General features: G+C 41.7%; 2 protein-coding genes across 8 annotated transcripts in view; both read right to left on the bottom strand.

Moving 5' to 3' along the window:
- The window catches only part of RAPH1 (Ras association (RalGDS/AF-6) and pleckstrin homology domains 1), a 115,224-nt gene extending 108,374 nt beyond the window's left edge, over positions 1-6,850 (bottom strand). For 3 of the 7 annotated variants that reach the window (XM_059168309.1, XM_059168311.1, XM_059168312.1), the window contains exon 1: positions 6,383-6,520. The gene's annotated coding sequence lies outside the window, so the exon portion shown is untranslated. Of the gene's footprint in view, positions 1-6,382; positions 6,521-6,829 lie in introns of those variants that run through there. The other 4 variants (XM_059168314.1, XM_059168313.1, XM_059168310.1 and 1 more) reach the window with 3 other exon arrangements.
- LOC131827548 (large ribosomal subunit protein uL15-like) lies at positions 777-1,497 on the bottom strand. Its single transcript, XM_059168353.1, has one exon. The coding sequence runs from the start codon at positions 1,260-1,262 to the stop codon at positions 816-818; it is 447 nt and encodes a 148-aa protein (XP_059024336.1). The 5' UTR covers positions 1,263-1,497; the 3' UTR covers positions 777-815.
- Positions 6,851-14,332: the final 7,482 nt, after the last annotated feature.

The raw sequence follows: 14,332 nt of genomic DNA, 5'->3' as shown, positions 1-14,332 counted from the left end.
GCATATAATTCTTAAGTATAGTTACAAAACTGATTTATTGCAATTCTACAGTATTTGGGCCTAGTTCTAACTTTCTCCAGATTCACTAATGGACTTAAATTGTGTCACATGATGACAAGACATCAATTATGAACCTCCCAACCTTGCTTTTCTCCTCATGTAAAGGGATGGCTTGCTTGTCTCTTCTTTTCCGAACCTAATCTCTTCACATTGTTTTGAAATCCCAATACGTTGTGCTTCTTCTTGGATTCGGCTCCCTTGATTATATTCTCTACCCATTCCCTCTATCCTGCACTTAAACTGGAATCCTGTTTTGGAGGGCAGAAAACCTAGCTGTTTGACTTCTCCATTACATTGAGCTCTGTCTAAAGCAGAGAACACTATGTTTTAATATATATATATTTTAAAGATTTTATTTATTTGACAGAAAGCGAGAGAGGGAACACAAGCAGGGGTGTGGGAAAGGGAGAAGCAGGCTTCCCGCTGAGCAGGCAGCCTGCTATGGGGACTCATCCCAGGACTCTGGAATCATAACCTGAGCTGAAGATAGACGCCCAACTGACTGAGCCACCCAGGGGTCCCTGTTTAAATATTTATTAATATTCTATTAATAGAAAAATATATACTGTTCTAAAAGCCAATCTATAAATCAAGAGTCATGTATTTTAAGACATCTGCCCTAACTTGCGGTAAATTGTATCTTAAAGTAACAGCATGAGATAAAGCTTCAGAGATTACATAACCTGGGAGTTTTCTTTTTTCTTTCTTTTTGAAAAGCACTTGTTAGCATTTAATGAACCTCTCCCCACGAGGCTTCAAGCTACTAGAACACAGGTGCCCCCGACACCCTTGTTCTTCTCCTCTGCTCTTCTACTAAAGAATTTGGCCTTGACAATGACAGGCTGTTTTGGGAGTTTCCCCTTTCCCAAAACTTTGTAGTAGCCCGATCGCACCACATCAATGATAGGAGCAGCTCCAGTCTTGTTTTTGGCGGCATTTACCCGTGTCTGCTCACTGACTAAGGTCCACAGTTTATCAAGGTTGACAGTTGGGCAAACGCTCTGGTTCCTCTTTAAGTGGTAATGTCTCATACCAACTTTTCCAAAGTAACCTGGGTAATATTTGTCGAAGTTGATCCTGTGGTGATGCATGCCACCAGCACTACCCCGGCCTCCTGGGTGCTTCTGGTGCTTGCCGATGCGGCCATGGCCGTGGCTCAAGTGGCCCCGAAGTTTCTGGGTCTTCCTCAGTCTGGAAGGCATGTTGGCAGCCCAGACGGAAAAGGGCAACCTGGGAGTTTTCTAACATTTCCTGACAAAATCTTCCCAGATGAAATCTTTATACAGTATATCAAATATGTAAAATTGACAAAAGTGCTGCTAACACTAGTCTATGTTCAAATACATTAATGTATTACCAACTCAGAGACAAATTAAGGATTAAGTATGTCAGTTACATTACAGTCCTACAACAACCTAAGCAACCCATTTATTACTATAAAGTTTTGTTTTGATTTCACCTAGATAAGTAGTTCCAAGTAGGTAGTAGCTTTTGTTTGTTTTGGTAGCAGCTTCTGTAGTCTCAGGATAAGCTTCAATTAAATTTATTTAAAAACATTTTTAAATAAAAATTTTTAAATAAAAATTTTTTCTTTCAAAATTGGCCTTGAATGTGTTATGGTTTTCATTGTGTGTGTGCCATGCCAACAAAATCTTTATTAACATTTTGAATTTAATCAAAATTATCTTGGATCTTAGCCATCACATTCTTGATGGTGCTACTGAGTTCCACCTCCAGAGTGATAGTCTTGCTGGTCAGGGGCTTCAAAAAGATCTGCATACTACCCCTCTTATGCAGGACCAGGTGCAAGGCTGACTCTTTCTCAATACTAAAATCAGAAAGAGTACGGCAGCCATCTTCCAAATGCTTGCCTGCAAAGATGAGACTTTGGTGTTTTGTGTGGCAGAGGGTAATGCCCTCTCTATCTTGCATCTTGGCCTTCACATTTTGTCACTAGGCTCCATCTCCAGGGCAATACTCTTGCCAGTCAAGGTCTTCATGAAGATTTGCATTTTAACCTGCTAGCGAATGCAAGGACACTGAATCCAATCATGGAAAGTCACATTCACACCAACACAGACACCCATCAATGCCAAATGCTTCTGAACTAAAATTTTTTATATCTGTACATAAGAGTGAGAAGACCATTCACTGGAGAAAGAATAGTCCTTTCGACAAATGGTGCTAATAAACTGGATACGCACATATGAAAGGATGAAGCTGGACGCTTACCTACCACCATACATAATATTAACTCAAAACGGGTTAAAGACCTAAACCTAAGAGATAAAACTGTTAAGAAAAACCAACAAGGGAAAAGTTTCATGACATTGGATTTGGCAATGACTTCTTGGACATGGCACTGAAAGCATAAGCAGCTAAAGAAAAAATAAAGCTGACTTCATTAAAATGAAAAAATTCTCTACATCAAAAGATACCATCAACAGAATAAAAGGCGACCCACGGAAATGGGAGACAGTATTTATATAACATGGATCTGACATGTTAGCTAGCAGGTTAATATATAAGGAATTCCTACAACTCAACAACAAAACAACCCAATTTTAAAAATGGGCAAAGGACCTAGATAGACATTTCTACCAAAACACCACCAACAACAAAACTAAAAACCAGATGGTCAATAAGTACTTGAAAAGATGCTCAAATCACTAATCAGTAGAAAAGTGTAAATCAAAACCACAATGAGATACCACTTTACACTAATTAGGATGACTGTTGTAAAACAAAACAAAATAAAACTGAGAAAATAACAAGTGTTGCTGAAGATTTGGAGAAACTGGAATGCTTGTGCACTGCTACTAGAGTGTAAAATGCTGCAGCTGCTGTGGAAAACAGTATGGCAGTTCCTCAAAAATCAAAGAGAATTACCATATGACCCAGCAAATCCGCTTCTGGGTATATATTCCAAAGAACTGAACACGGGGACTCAAAGAGGTATGTGTATGACAATGTTCAGAGCAATTATTTACAATAGCCAAAAGGTGGAAATAGCAAACATCTATCCACAGATGAATAAACAAACAAACTGTGGTATACACAAACAATAGAATATTATTCAGCCTTAAAAAAGGAATGAAATTCTGATTCATGCTGTAACAGGGATGAACTTCAAAGACATATGCTAAGAAAAATAAGCCAAATACCACAGAACAAATATTGCATGATTCCATTTAAATGAAGTCTAGAAGAGTCAAATTCATAAAAACAGGAAGTAGAAAAGTGATTACCAGGAGCTAGAGGGGGAGGTGGTGCAGAGTTATTTAATGAGTAATTTCAGTTTGGGATGATGAAAAAGTTCTTAAGATAGTGCTGGTTGCACAACTTTGTGAATGTACTTAATACCACTGAAATGTACACTTAAAAATGATTAATATGGTAAATTTCATGTTGTATGTTACAATTAAAAAAACTTGTGTGTGCTATTTATTTAATTATGGCGGCAATATAAAATGGGGTTAAGAATACAGGCTTAAGATTATTCTGCCTGGTTTCAAACCCAGCTCTGTCACTTTACAGCTCTGTAGTCTGTGCTTGTCTGCTCAGACAGTAACACAACCTACTTCACAGAATTATGGCAAGAATTAAATAAATTGTACATGTAAAGCATTTAAAACAGGACATGTCGCTTAGACACTTTTAATTATTAAGTTTAAAATACATTTTTAATGAGATTTGAGTGAAACATCTACAGAACCTTGACGATCATCCTCAAAATTGTAGAGTTCAGTAAAACACACACTGAAAACCAGTGACCTAATCCAAATTTCTCATTTTATAGGTAAAGGAACTGAGAATCTAAGATAAGAGATTTGTCTGAGGTCAGGTATCTTGTTTTGCTAATAATAATCTTCCTAAGAGTTTGGGATTAACAATACTACACTGACATTGAATTACTTCAGAACCATGGCAAAGCCATGAAATTCTACAGAATCTATAGTGTGAAATCATCCACCATACTAATCTTTATTTTTTGCTAATTTTCTTTTTTAGAGAGGGAGTAGATAGAGGGGGAGAGAGAATCTTAAGCAGGCTTCATGCCCAGTGGGAAGACTGATCTCAAGACCCTACGATCACCACCTGAGCCAAAATTAAGAGTCCAACACTTAACTGAGTCACCCAGGTGCCTCCCCAAAATGCTAATCTAAAAAATACAGTAATTATGTAAGGGGTGAAAACCAAAAGAAAGCAAAACCAAAAGAAAAGTCATTCTAATCATCCTAAAAGACTAAAAACACTTCTTCAGAGAACAGTGTTAAAATATTAGTGAAAACAAATTATTCTGACTCAGAGTTTGAGGCACACTACTCCACTCCTTTTACTTACTATATAATCTTAATGAGACCGCTCAATCTAAAAAATCAGCTTTTTTCTACCAAATAAAGCTAATATTCACCATGAGGAGACATCTACAAATAATTCTTTATTAAATTCAAACACAAGACAGCAGCAGTCCAAATAGCACAAAATGTCTAACCCAAAAAATCATGTATTAAAGCTTTGTAGACATTTCGGTACTTACTTGAATAGGGCTAGGTCTGGTCTCCGGGAAATTCACAACACAAAAAGCAAAATAACAGAGAATCTTTGAAGGTCAGACTAAAAAGCTTTTGAGCGTCTCTATTTTGCCCTTCCTCCATTGGTCTTACTCTTCAGTGGGGCTCTCAAAGGATAGTACCACCTCTGCTTGGAACATCCTCGCCATCTACATCAGTTGAAATCCTACCTCCTCCTCTTCTTTTTTTTAATCCTACCCATTCTTAAAGGTTCCACTGAAATCCCACAGCTTCCATGAATGCTCCCCCAGTGCTCCCAATGTGGAATTTCTCTCTCCTCTTTGCTCCCCTATTTTGTAACTTGACTTCAACATTATAGCGTTGCCTTACAATTACCTACTTCTTCCCTCTCCTTATCCCCAGGAAAATCCCAAAAGCAGTAGGCTCAGGAAGAAAGGAATCAACATTTGCCAACACCTCAGAACCTTGAAAAGGGCTAGGCATTTTGCATACATTATCTCATTTAATCTGTTCGACGGCACCAGGGAAGGTCAACAACAGGTGGTGTCATTCCCATTTCTCTGATAGGAAAGTACTGCTGAGAGTTCATAGCTTGGCCGTCTCACTGCTAGCCAGTTCACGGGTTCATGCAGCCTCTGGTTCGCCTGGCTTCCAAGAGCTCTTTCCACCACGCCGAGCTGCAGGTCTGATCCACTTTGTGCCCCCACGCTACCAAAGAGCAGGTATTCCATAAAGATCCACCGAACTGAATATTCCTACGAGCTCGCCACCACCCTTTTAATAAGCTGTTCACGCCCTATCCCTAGCCCGTTACGGTCACGGTTCCTCTCCAGCAGCTCCGACATACACACGGGCAGCTCTCTCCATCCCCGGGAGAAACGCTGCGGGCACATCGACCCTCGCTGGGAGGGGAAATGAAGAATCTTTCAATGCTCCCAGATCTCCCCCAACGCTCTTCCCACAGAATATAAGAACCCCCCACACACGAGACAACATGTGACGCGGCGCCTATACCCCCTCGAAAAAGCTCTTAGTTCATACCCCGCAACGTCTCCGCGCTCCCGAGCACTGAAGGCGGATGCGGTTCCCAGCTCGCACGGCGGGGACCCCCTAAGACGCCGCCTGAATCCGAAAACCGCCTCTTTCAGACTGTTTTACAACGAAGGCATCCGATCGCTCTCCCACGGCCCCCCTCCCCCGCCAGGACCCGCAGTTTGGATTTCCGGCGGGAATGCACACAGACGCGGCGACAGGAGAGGGGGCTCCAAGGCCAGGGAGCAATTACTTAGCCCGCTTCATCAGAGGGCGCAGAAGGCGCCCCGCATTTCCAGATCTCTGCACTGAATTCGTTTACGAAAGGCGGGGGGCACCGAAGTCCGAGGAACCCCAGACACCGAATCACCGCTTTCCGCGGCTAACCGGGGAGAGTCCTTTCCTCCTCGCGGTCCCGGGCTCCCAGCGCCCGGTGCCAGGTCCAAGCCCAACCGCACCCTCCCCCGGCAGTCCTGTATCTCATTGTCTCCCTCCGTCGCTGCCCCCTGGGGCGCCGGGGGGGGGCAGCCCTGGCTCCCACCGACCCCCACCGACCCGCCGCCGCCGCGCTGGGCGTGGTTCACCCAGCCCGGCCCCGGCCCGGCAGCGACCCCGCCCCAGGCTCTGCCGCCCGCACCGCGCCCGGACGGCCGAGTCGGGCGCCGGGAAAATGGAGGCGGGAGCCGCGGCAGCGCCTCACAGTCCGCGCCCCGCCGGCCTCTCCGCCCGGCTCGAGGGCGAGGCTGAGCACTCACCGCGGCAGCTGCTCGACCCTCCAGCCGCCCGGGGCCGGGCAGCCGTCGCTCCTGCCGCCGCCTCCTCAGGCGCGGCGCTCCTTCCCCGGACCCGCCGTGAGCGCCCGCAGCTCCCACAGCTCCCGCGCCGCGCGCACCGTGACTGACTGACTGACTGACCGACCGACCGGGCGGCGGCGGCGGCGGCGGGGCGGGAGCGCGCAGCGGGCGGGGCGGCCGCAACGCCCAGCCGTGGCCGATCCGACTGCGGCCGCATCCGGCCGAGACGCAGAAGGCGGAGCCGAGGGCCGGGCGGCGGACGGGCGGACCGACTCGCGCCCGACCGCTCGCTGCCCCCGCCCGCCGCCAACCACTCACTTCCGGCGCAGGCGGCCGCGCACGCCCCTCCCGGGCGTCCGCCCCCCGCCCGCGCCCCTGGGCCCGCGCCCCTGGGCCCGCCCCGCTCACCCTCCCCGCGGACGCCGGACCGCACCCAGACGCGGCTCGCCGCGGTGCCCCGCCTTTCCTCCGCGCGCGCCTGTGAACCGCCTCCAGGAGCCGGTGAATCAGAATGAATGAGCGAGGAAGGAAAATCCCGGGGCCGTCCCACCCCCTGCTCGCCTTTCCTTGGACGCAGGCCCAGTGGCCTCTGTCCCAGGGCCGGGGCACTCACCGAAGCGTCGAGCAGATCTGTCAGGGACCTGTCTGCATGCACCTCGGCGTGGTCCCCAGCAACACACCCCATGTCTCAGGACCATTGTCGTTGCAGTCTGTGAGGCGGTTTTTTTTTTAGGAAAACCCATTTTGGCCGACAACTCTGTATTTTCATGCGCTGTATGGAGAAGCTTTTAGAAACTGGGCATTTCCATGATCTTTAATTACTTTTTACTTTTGAAATTTGCTTGTTTTTCGTTCTTGATTTCTGTCACCTTCTTACTGACATTGTTTAGGAATAAGGTTTTGGCATTTTTCTTGGTCACCAAGCTCTAAATTCCTCAGATACTGCTTATTTTGATGCAGGCTTGTCTTAGACGTCTAAGTTTTCATCTTAAAATTAAAAAAAAAAAAACATACTTTATCTATTTATTTGAGAGAGATCACAGGTAGGCAGAGAGGCAGGCAGAGAAAGAGGAAGGGAAGCAGGCTCCCCGCTGAGCAGAGAGCCCGATGGGGGGCTCGATCCCAGGACCCTGAGATCATGACCTGAGCTGAAGGCAGAGGCTTTAACCCACTGTGCCACTCATGTGCCCCTAAACTTAAAGTTTTTATATCTTTATTTTGACTTTCTCCTAGAGTTGATCAAAGAGAAAAATAGAATTAAATCATTTTTGCCTGGCTCCCTGCAAAGCAAGTTTGTTGACAGCACTAAAGCCGCTGACCAGTCATACATGTTACCTGGAATTAGTTGGGGTTAATATTCCTTTATCATGTCTTACCATTTGCTTGCTAAGTAAGAGTATCTGCAGCTTGCATTTTCACAGATAAAAAATTGACTGTACTTTTCTGACACCTGGACTCCCTTTCTAAGAACCAGAGTGTTCATTTTTCTGTCCTGGGGCCCTATCCTGTTTTGGTTGATTACATCCCCTTTTTCCAGATATTCTTGAAGATTTCCCAAAGGGTTCAATCTGTTCCAAACTGGTACACAATCTGTTTCAAACTGGTATTTAGAACTATATGATACAGCCACAACCGCATTTCACTCTTGAGGTATTTGTACTTTGGAAATATAACTGCACTTTTGTATTTTAAGTTTTGTAGGTTCTTTAATATTCTTGGGTAGAATACTGTAATGTCATAAATGAAGACGGTGCTGCTGACCAGTTCCTTGCCTTGTGTTCCTTTCTTGTGGGATTCATCGTTTATTACCTCTAATTATAAGTATTTCAGTAAGTTATAACCTTTCCTAATGAATGTAATACAGCAGTTTGCTTTTTCTTCTATCTTCCATAATACTAGCTTGGCACCCTGCACAATAAATATTTTTAAATTAACAAATGCAAACATTTTGATAAGTGATAATTCATATATATCTGTCTATAGCCTTTCATCCCATTTCCCTCTTGACCAGGTATATTGAGATTATACACACCTGAGTGCCAGACCTAATAAATCTCTATTGTCATCAAATGCTATTACCAGACTGAATTATACTATACAAGGAAGATACTCCTCTCATTGAACATCCTTTAAAAAAATAGATCATTAAGCGCTTTTTAGATAGCTCTTAGTCAACTATATTTCCTCCCAGGGCTTAAGTTGGTCAAGGTTAATAAGAAAGAAAAAACAAAATAAAACAAAAGTCACTTTCAGCCATTGAGGAAAGTAAGCAAGTTCTCATCATTTCCTTTAAACCATGAAACCATTCATTCATTCAACAAGGGTTTATTGAGTTTTAACTAAAGCCTAGGACTACAAGGGCAAGAAAGACAAGAAAGGACAAGAAAGGTGGTTCCTGCCCTCAAAAGGTACATAGTCTAATGGGTAAAGAATGCAAGGAAGTTATTATTGCAGAGTTCACTCCCTGCTCAGGAAAGCCTTCCAGGGAACGGGATTTTTTTTTAAGATTTTATGTATATATGTATGTATGTATGTATGTATTTATTTAGAGAGTGTGGGTGGGGGGAGCAGAAGGAGTGGGAGAAAAAGAATTCTAAGCCGACTACCTGCAGAGGACAAAGCCTGTTATGGAGCTCCATTTCATGAGATTGAGATCATGACCTGGACTGAAATGGAGAGTCCATCGCTTAACCAACTGAGCCACCAAGTGCCACTGGAGGGGATTCTTGAACTGCATGTTCAGTGACTGGGAGGAGCTAACCTGATGAGGAAGGAGGGAACTGGTGTTTCAGACAAAGGTAACAATACCTACGCAGGAATGGAGGTACCGGACAGCACAATGCTCTGCCTGCAGTTCGGTTTTGTCAGGACGGCACAGAAAAGGGTCAAAGAGATGGGAGGAAAAGCTCAGAAGGGCTTCTTTCAAAAGAGGGTGGTGGGTGGGGCTCCTGTGCTAAGCCAAGGAGTTTGAACTTGATATTCTAGGAAATAGTAATGGAGATTTAAAGCCCCAGAACAACTGAGTTTGCACTTTGGAAACCAGGGAGACCAGACTGGAGCAGGAGTAAATTAAGAGGTGGTGCCAACAACTGGGTTAAGATGCTATAAGGGAAGTGGGCAGGAGGGACTAGATGAGAGAAATATGAAGGAGGTGGACTCCCTAGGATTTGGTGTGTGATTGGGTCTGAGGGAATGGAGAAGGAGAGAGCCTGGACTACCCTCAGGAGTTTGGTTTGGCAGGCAGGCTGGAATGTCATGGTCATCTCTTTGAAGTAGAGATCCCAGAAGGAGGAGCAGATTTCAGGGGACAGGCTGAATACCTGTAGGAGAAATAGCAGTACCACAAATCAAGGCATATCAAAGGATCTTAATCCATTATTTCCCAAAAGTGTGTTATTTGGACCTCTTGATATGATCCCCAAACATAAAATTTTCCTTTAATCGAATAAATGAAAAAAGCTAGGCTAACCAAAATTTAGTGGGTTTCTAAAGTAGAGTGATTTTCAGTGGTTTTAATATGTTAATGTTCACTGAATTTCTAAGAGACACATGTTATATGCAGAATTTCCCAAATGTATTCAACCTTGAACTGCTTTTTTTCAGTGGAACAGCTCATAAAACATGCGTTCTCCAGAACACACTTAGGGAAATGCTGACCTAAGCCAGATTTTTGGTTTATAGTAAAAAAAAAAAAAAAACTATAGCCCCAAGAGAAGTGACTTGCCTGAAGTTCAGTAACTATTATTAGAAGACATTGGACTAGAATCCACATCTGCTGACCCCACTCACATGCTCTTTCTACCACATAATGCTTTATGAGCTACAAACTCATTCTAGTACCTTCAGCAAATCGTAGAGAGAAAAATGTTATAAAAGGATTATGGGATATAGTCTTTTAATTGAGGTTTCAAATCAGTAATTTCTAAAGCTATGCTAATTTTTAATGATTACCACTTTACATAATGTGGAAAGAATTGTACATTGGAAAAGTGGGACCAATTATTACCTTAGTTTGGTCTTTCTGGTAATTTAGCAAGAGTCTTGTAAAATTAAATCACTTAACTAAATAGGACATCCATCTATTCGCCCTAGCCCTGAGGTATCTTTAAATAAAACAAACTTTCAGGAATGAGTAGAAACATAAAAACTGTCCCCAGAAATTTTAGTGCTGATTTTTTCCCCCTTCATATTGAAGGAAGGACAGGTTCTAAAATGTACTGATACTATGAAAATCCACACCAGATCTTGGCTTCCTCTCTGACACAATTGCCCTGATTCTGAAGGCTGTAATAGCTAATGAATGGGAAGATTTTTCATATCCTAAATTCATAGTCCTTTTCCCCAGAGGAGAAGTTTTAGTACTTCCTATTCTTAGAAAAATGAGACAAATTGTTTGTTCTCAAGAGACTTCTTGGACAATAGGACACTTTCTTTTTAAGAGTAGCTTTTATACATACTACCTTTGAAACTAGTCACCACTGTCTTATGTTTCAGTAATTCAAACAAAGTATTTATTTCATTTCTAGATACCATATTCATTTTTAGTAGGCACACCAAGGACAATGCCATGTATAAATATGCTGAGTGAATGAATAATTATTTACTTAAAACAATCAGTAGTCATAAGTAGTGAAAAGAACACTACTTACCAATTTATCAAAACTATCTTTAGTGTCCACTGTGTCTCCAGCTCTGTTGAGTCACTTTAAGGAGTATAGAAAAGTACAAGATAGAGTCTCTGATTTTAAAAAATGATCTCACCACCCCCCCAAAAAAGAAAATGATCTCACCCATTTTTGAATGGGAAAAAACATAGTCTTATATCCTGCTGTCAACAATGTAAATTGTTACAACCTTATTCTGGAGGGCAGTTTAGCAACAGACATTAAAATACCTTAAACTATATATCACTTTGCTCAAGCAATTTCTCTTCTGTGAATTTATTCTAAGAAGTAAGAACAAAACATTAGCTAAGATATTGTGGGATGATGGCAAATAACTGGAAATTCCCTAAATGTCCAACAATGAGATTGAGAAAATGATGATTTCTAGGAAAATAGTTTTTGATATGAAAATATATGCACAATCTGTTGATCAGTACAAAATTACAAACATATACAATATGAATTCATGAAAAAAACATACTACATAGGAAAAAATCTAGAAGAGAATCCAACAAGAAGGCAAAAATGTTTATTGCAGAGTGGTATGATTATGGTACTTTCTTTTATTTCTTAGTCTTTTGATGAATTTGTATTCTTTAATTGGCAATTAAAATGAATGAACCAAGTTAATATTTATGAAGAGAAATAAAATTATATTTAATTTTTTTAGAACTTATTTAAAAATAAAATCTAAAAATGTTGAGGAAAAATAGCACAGAGCACATATATTATTTAATAGAAAATGAAGTTAATTTTAATTTAAAAAGGGATCTCTGCATTCAAGAGACTATTAGTGAGACAAGAATGTATGAAAAAAACAGAGAACGATACTCAGTTCTAACACAGACTGTAAATACAACAGGAGTTAAGAGAGAAATTAAGTAGGGTTGAACCAGGTTAAGATGACTTCATGGAAGAAGTAAGACTTAGGTGGCTCTTAGAATCTGAATGCCAAGGGGAGAAGCAGGGTCTGGGGCAGTAATATAAGGTGAGGCAAGAGCCTCCTGTGGTCCATACTAGACATATCTGACCCCTCCTAGTTGAACATTAACAACAGCAGAACACTTGATCTTTTCCTGAACGTATGTCCGTTTCTTTCCCACAAGTAGGATTTATATGTCATATGTAATATAAATGTGTAGTAATTAGAGTATTACATATCCTTTGTAATTTTTTAAAGATTATATTATTTTTTTATGAGTAGCCCTTTGTGGGGAGCATATTATCTGCAAAATCGGTAGCACTGGACATTTCCAGATATTTATTTAGAAAAAACAGCAGCCATTATGCAAGAGCAGGGATCACAACCAGCACTCTTACGAATGTCCTGACGTCCGCAATCAGACCACATATGAATTTAGCCAATTAGAACTCAGCAATCCTCTGATTAAGCACATGTTACAGAGTGCTACTTTGGAGCCAGCTTTCTAGCTCAGTAACTAAATTAGTGGTAGTAATATTAGCTACACACACTAATTGAAAGATTGAGTGACTTTGGTGTTTAGTGCTTAATAATAAACTATGAAGGTTATGCCCATCTCAAAAATGTCTGCAATGGGAAAGCACAGGGCAGAACATGGATCTTCATCAAGTATCCCTTTAGTGTGCGTTATTGCCAGGTCTAGAGTTGCCACTGTAAATAGGGAAAAACATTCCAGATGGGGGGATGGTAAAGACAGGAGGAGGATGCAGTTCAGTCCATGACTGCTGGCCAGTAAATATTTGTTGAGTTGAAGAGACTCCATCCAAGGGGAGAAAAACACACCTGGTGGCCACAATGACTGGAAACATAGTAATTAAAGACTAGGGTTGGGAGTTCCTGGGTGGTTCAGTCTGTTAAGTGTCTGCCTTTGGCTCAAGTCATGATCCCCTGGGCCTGGGATTGAGACCCACATCAGGCTCCTTGCTCAGTGGGGAGTCTGTTTCTCCCTCTACCCCTACTCCTGCTCGTGCTCCCTCCCCCACTTAAATAAATAAAATCTTAAAAAAAAAAAAAGACTGAGGAAAGGAAAGATTGGAAACACACACATACACATATATATTTTATATATATATAATAAATGGTTTATGGATATTATCACACACGATGTGTTCAACTATACTGCACAATATGTTCAATATATTGTTCCTTATCAGCAACGTATATTTCAATTTATCGGGCAAAGTTGCAATGAACATAGTACATTAAGGTAGTCTTTCCATTGACCCTTGCACACCCATCTGTGATTCTTGGCTTCAGATGATTTGTGTCTCACATTTTCTTTGAATAAATGTACATCTTTAGCACACCCCAGAAGAAGTAATTGTAAGTGTTTAATCTGTAAAAAAATAAAATAAAATATTATCTAGGTTTCCAAACTTTATGGCCAAATATAAGTATGCAATATAGAGACAAAAATGTGCCTTTTTGAAACAGAAGTTTTATTTTACCAGAAACAATTTTAGATTCCTCTATCATATATTTATCATTTAACACTTTTTTCCTTTATAAATCCTCTAGGGGATTGATGATTGTGTTAAGAAATGGCTCTCTCTCTTTATTGCCTCATGGTTATATTTGCCTGATTCTTTAAACTGCTTGAGAAAAATCATTTGAAAAACACGTCATGGAAAAACAAAGTAAACAGATGAATAGCTGATCACTAGAACTTTTGTTCAGTTATGTGCTTTGAGGCAAGGCTATGCCAAAGAACATGACGTCACCTAAAGTGTTGTCACTGGTTGAGTCCCATCAGTCATGCTCTTCCAGTGTCCCTAATTGTCCTAATTGTCCCTTCTTTACTCTTCTCTCTGCTACTACACCTCTCAAGATCTTCAGCATCTCAAACCAGCGTTTAGCAAGAGCCAGAGCGCTTGTTCCCATTAGCCTCCCCCTTCTCCCTTTGAAACACCCTGCGTAATACTTCTAACCAATCTCAGGTAATATCAGGACCACTTTTACTGCTTTCACATTTTTTCTGCTAAAGGAAACAAAAAAAATAAAAATTACAATCTTTATTTTGAAAAACTGTATGTCACAAAACATCAGGTACAGTATGATCCTGACTTTGTTGAAAATAAAAAACCCAACCCTCAATATACATACATATATATGTATCCGTTGTTTAAATTTTCTTTCATTCTTCCTTCTTTCCTTCCTTCCTTCCTTCCTTCCTTCCTTCCTTCCTTCCTTCCTTCCTTCCTTCCTTTTCTTTTCTTTTTCTTTCTTTCTTTTGAGAGAAAGAGGGAGCATGTGAGGGGGGAGGAG

The sequence above is a fragment of the Mustela lutreola genome, chromosome 3 (genome assembly GCF_030435805.1).
Source record: "Mustela lutreola isolate mMusLut2 chromosome 3, mMusLut2.pri, whole genome shotgun sequence".
Lineage (NCBI taxonomy): Eukaryota > Metazoa > Chordata > Mammalia > Carnivora > Mustelidae > Mustela > Mustela lutreola.
Note: the sequence above shows the minus strand (reverse complement) of the source record. Positions and strands in the feature narration are given on the sequence as shown.